The sequence below is a fragment of the Gadus morhua genome, chromosome 21 (assembly GCF_902167405.1).
Source record: "Gadus morhua chromosome 21, gadMor3.0, whole genome shotgun sequence".
Lineage (NCBI taxonomy): Eukaryota > Metazoa > Chordata > Actinopteri > Gadiformes > Gadidae > Gadus > Gadus morhua.
Window position 1 is genome coordinate 7715177 of NC_044068.1, and position 3682 is coordinate 7718858.

General features: G+C 43.6%; 1 protein-coding gene across 13 annotated transcripts in view; it reads right to left on the reverse strand.

Annotated features, from left to right (window-relative positions):
• Nucleotides 1-3682, reverse strand: part of LOC115534575 (clathrin coat assembly protein AP180) — a 26305-nt gene that overhangs the window by 14637 nt on the left and 7986 nt on the right. For all 13 annotated transcript variants that reach the window (XM_030345652.1, XM_030345645.1, XM_030345644.1 and 10 more), the window contains exons 6-11: nt 3349-3451; nt 2678-2771; nt 2063-2174; nt 1524-1630; nt 1381-1422; nt 162-235 (exon numbers count right to left, since the gene is read on the reverse strand). In XM_030345652.1, the coding sequence (XP_030201512.1) occupies nt 162-235; nt 1381-1422; nt 1524-1630; nt 2063-2174; nt 2678-2771; nt 3349-3451 (532 nt within the window). The remainder of the gene's footprint in view (nt 1-161; nt 236-1380; nt 1423-1523; nt 1631-2062; nt 2175-2677; nt 2772-3348; nt 3452-3682) is intronic.

Consider the following 3682-nt stretch of genomic DNA (forward strand, 5'->3'; position numbering starts at 1 on the left):
GCACTTGAAAAAAAACCCACACAACCACCCAGCCACCCTCCCACACACACACACACACACATCTTAGAGATCACCACATCTCGTCGCACTGCGTTACACAACGTCCCACGCGTCCCTCCGAGGTCAACGGGGGCACGGGGTCATGTGACTCAGGGACTTACCCCTTCTTCCCCCCCTTCACGTCCTCCAGGCCGTTCATGTGTGTCTCCAGGGACTCCAGGATGCTGCTGGGAGCCTGAAGGCAGAGGCGGGGGAGGGGGGGTTGCCATGGAGACAAACGAATCAATGAGCCCATCACTTACTGGTACCCGTCTTTCTGTTTATCACTGAATCCCTGAACCCAGCGGCTGTTTTATCACTCTGAAGAGGGAGCGGATGGGGCCGGTGGAATCTGAATGTGTTTTGGTCTGTTGCCAGGCTGAACAGACGTTCTTATGGGTTTTATTCCATGCAAATATCCCATGCAAATATTTTTATTATGTATTCATTGATATTATTTTGATATTGTATATATCGTATATCGTATTGTTTTTTTTTTTAAGATCTTCATAGTTTTTTTTCTCGTTTTATTGTGATCTTCCTTTTCAATATTAGTGATAAGATAAGCACCACACCCATCCTTCAACCTATTAAGCGTTGATATGAATTATGTTTTAATTGGGATGGCACCACAGCAAGAGAGAGAGAGAGAGAGAGAGAGAGAGATTGACAAAGAGATAGAGAGATGGGGAGAGAGGGAGAGAGAGAAAGAGAGAGAGAGAGAGAGAGAGAGAGAGAGAGAGAGAGAGAGAGAGAGAGAGAGAGAGAGAGAGAGAGAGAGAGAGAGAGAGAGAGAGAGAAGGAGAGAGAGAGAGAGAGAGAGAAAGAGAGAGAGAGAGAGAGAGAGAGAGAGAGAGAGAGAGAGAGAGAGAGAGAGAGAGAGAGAGAAAGAGAGAGAGGGAGAGAGAGAGATAAAGAGAGAGAGAGAGATTGACAAAGAGAGAGAGATGGGGAGAGAGAGGGAGAGAGAGAGAGAGAGAGAGAGAGACCACACTTAGAAGCAGATCATGCCAACACCCAACACCACCCTGAAAACAGGCACTCTGTCAGGCAACCCTTTGTTGTTTCTATGGTTACCGGGTCCTCAAGAGGTGTAAAGGGACAGTCTTCATCGTCTGAGTCAGCTAGATCCACCACTACACCCGGGTGGAGGCACTAGGCGAAGATTGTACCATTATGTTATTTGGAATATTTCAGTGTTTGTGTGTTTGTCTGTATGCATGTGTCAGTGTGTGTGTGTGTGTGTGTGTGTCTGTGTGTGCGTGATTGTGTGTGAGTGCGTGTGGTTGCGTGCCTTTCATGTGTGCGTGGGCGTGTGTGTGTGTTAGTCTGTATACTTACATAGTTGATGTCAGGAATGTCATTCTTGTCGACTCCAATAGTCTGTTAATGGTAGAAAGAAGAAGAAAAACATCTAAATAAACACCACTGAAGACCTTGTTGGAGACAGTTATATCCCAGGAGGTTTGAGGGTAGCTCTGTACCTCGGCCATCTTCATGAACTCCCCGATCTTGGTCACTCTGGTCAGGAACCTCTTGTAGATCTCCAGAGCCTCCTTACAGTCGCCCTTCTTCATCTTGAAATATTTCTCTACACGCAGCATAAAATACGCATCAGAATCAAACGAGCACAGATGATACTGGGACATTTGAAAGCTTCAAGGTACTGTAGGTAAGAGTCAAGAGCAACTATTTTTTGGGTAATTTATTAGACATGGCAAAGCTGTCCGTCAGCTATTAGTGAGTGGATTGAGTAATGAGACCTGATTGGTCTCTATTCTGACGTATCAGGGCATCTCTGCCATGATTGATTTGTGGAATCCATGTTGCCTGTCAATCAAAGGTTTCAAGGATAGGAGGAGGGGACAATTTGTGGTCTCTTAGTTTCAATTTTCCTCTCTTCCGCTCATTTCTGCTTTCTCTCATTACAACTCTCCAATCTAACCTACAGCATCTTTAAGCTGAGAGAGAAGGAATTGCTGGTTCAAACAAACCAGTGTGGAAAAGACTACAGGTATTTCACCTAATAGGTTGATGACACCGTCATTGTAGGAAGCAAACAGTTTCACCAGATCCTTGAAGAGCAGCAGGAACGCTGCATTGATGATTCCGTTGTTCAGTTCTTTAGGATGAACCTATTGAGCGAGAGGAAAACACACCGAAATCACAAAAAAACATAAGATACGCCTAACTCCGTACTCACAGGACAGTACATGAACTGTGGTGGCTTCCATTGCATTTACATTTACATTTAGGGCATTAAGCAGACGCATTTATCCAAAGCGACTTACAATAAATACATTTGTCAGAAGAAAGAGAAACAATATATCACGGTCGGTACTCGGTACAGTAAAGTTATTCATAGAAAAAAGTGCCAATCATTTACAATCGCTAGGTTAACCAATTCCCTGAATACAACAAAGATATCTAGGATGGATAAGATGATACACAACGCTAAGGACTATTTTTAGGTGCCAGGACGTACAACATACAATTGTGTAAGATGGAGGTTTTTCGGAGAGTAGGGGAGGAGAAGGGGCGGTTAGGGGTGAGTAGAGCCAGGTAAACTCTGAAAGGTGAGCATTGTGAAACGATGAAAGTTTTTTCCAAACAAAGAAGAAGGGTGTCAGGCTCTCACATCAAACTCCAGCAACGTGTCGATCTGGGTCTGGAGCACGGGCATGCCTTTCAACAGCTTCTCCGTGGTCATGGTCCTCATCACGCCATCCGCCCTGGGGGACACCACAGCAGAAGTGGGGGGTTAACCTCTAGAACCATCCTCACCCATGGATTTGATCGCACCAGTCAGAAAAGCATGAATCATATCAGAACAAATGCTTCATTTGATTGAGACATGAATAGCTCAGTGAAAAAATGAAAGATCCGAGAAAATCGAGAGTGACACTGTTAAAGGGGGGCTGAATGTGGTTGTGGTAAGGGTGTTTTACTCCCAACAAAAAGGAACTGAGTTTGATTCCCAATTGCCACAGATATACCTGGAGACATCCTTGAGAAATGGTGAAAGCTCCTTATGACTATTAATACACTATGTTTCATTACACGTCTCAATGACTAAGAGCAATAGAGAGTTAAAAGCAATCAAATATTTAAACATGCATCAGTCATAAAATTAGACACAATATAATCACGATTCAATTTCATTGGAATCACACTGTGTAAGGAAACAAAACTTTGGCTAATAAACAAATGGAGCAGGTAAACAATATAAAGGATTGTTTTACGGTCAAGGAGCAAAGCAAGGTGAACGCCTATTACGGATGTAGTCAGCCGTAGGTATGTTGAACGTACCCCTTCTTGACCTTTGTGAAATCAAATGCCATCTGGCGATATGCAAAGGCCTTCTCGTTCAGGTAGCGTCCATACCGTCTGATAAATGTGGACATGTCGTATCCTTGGGGGGGAAATGAATAGCATACAAATGTAATTATCACGGAAATATTGAGGAAAATATGACAGATTTTTGTATTCATGACTGATAGACTTCCTGCAAGCTGATAACATGGATACACTGATATCTCACAGTGTGCATGTCTTTGCGTTAATTCCTCCCTGGCTGACCAAGATGATCCAATTTACGTTGTTCTTCTGTTATCCATACTGGATAATATATAGATGGGCTACA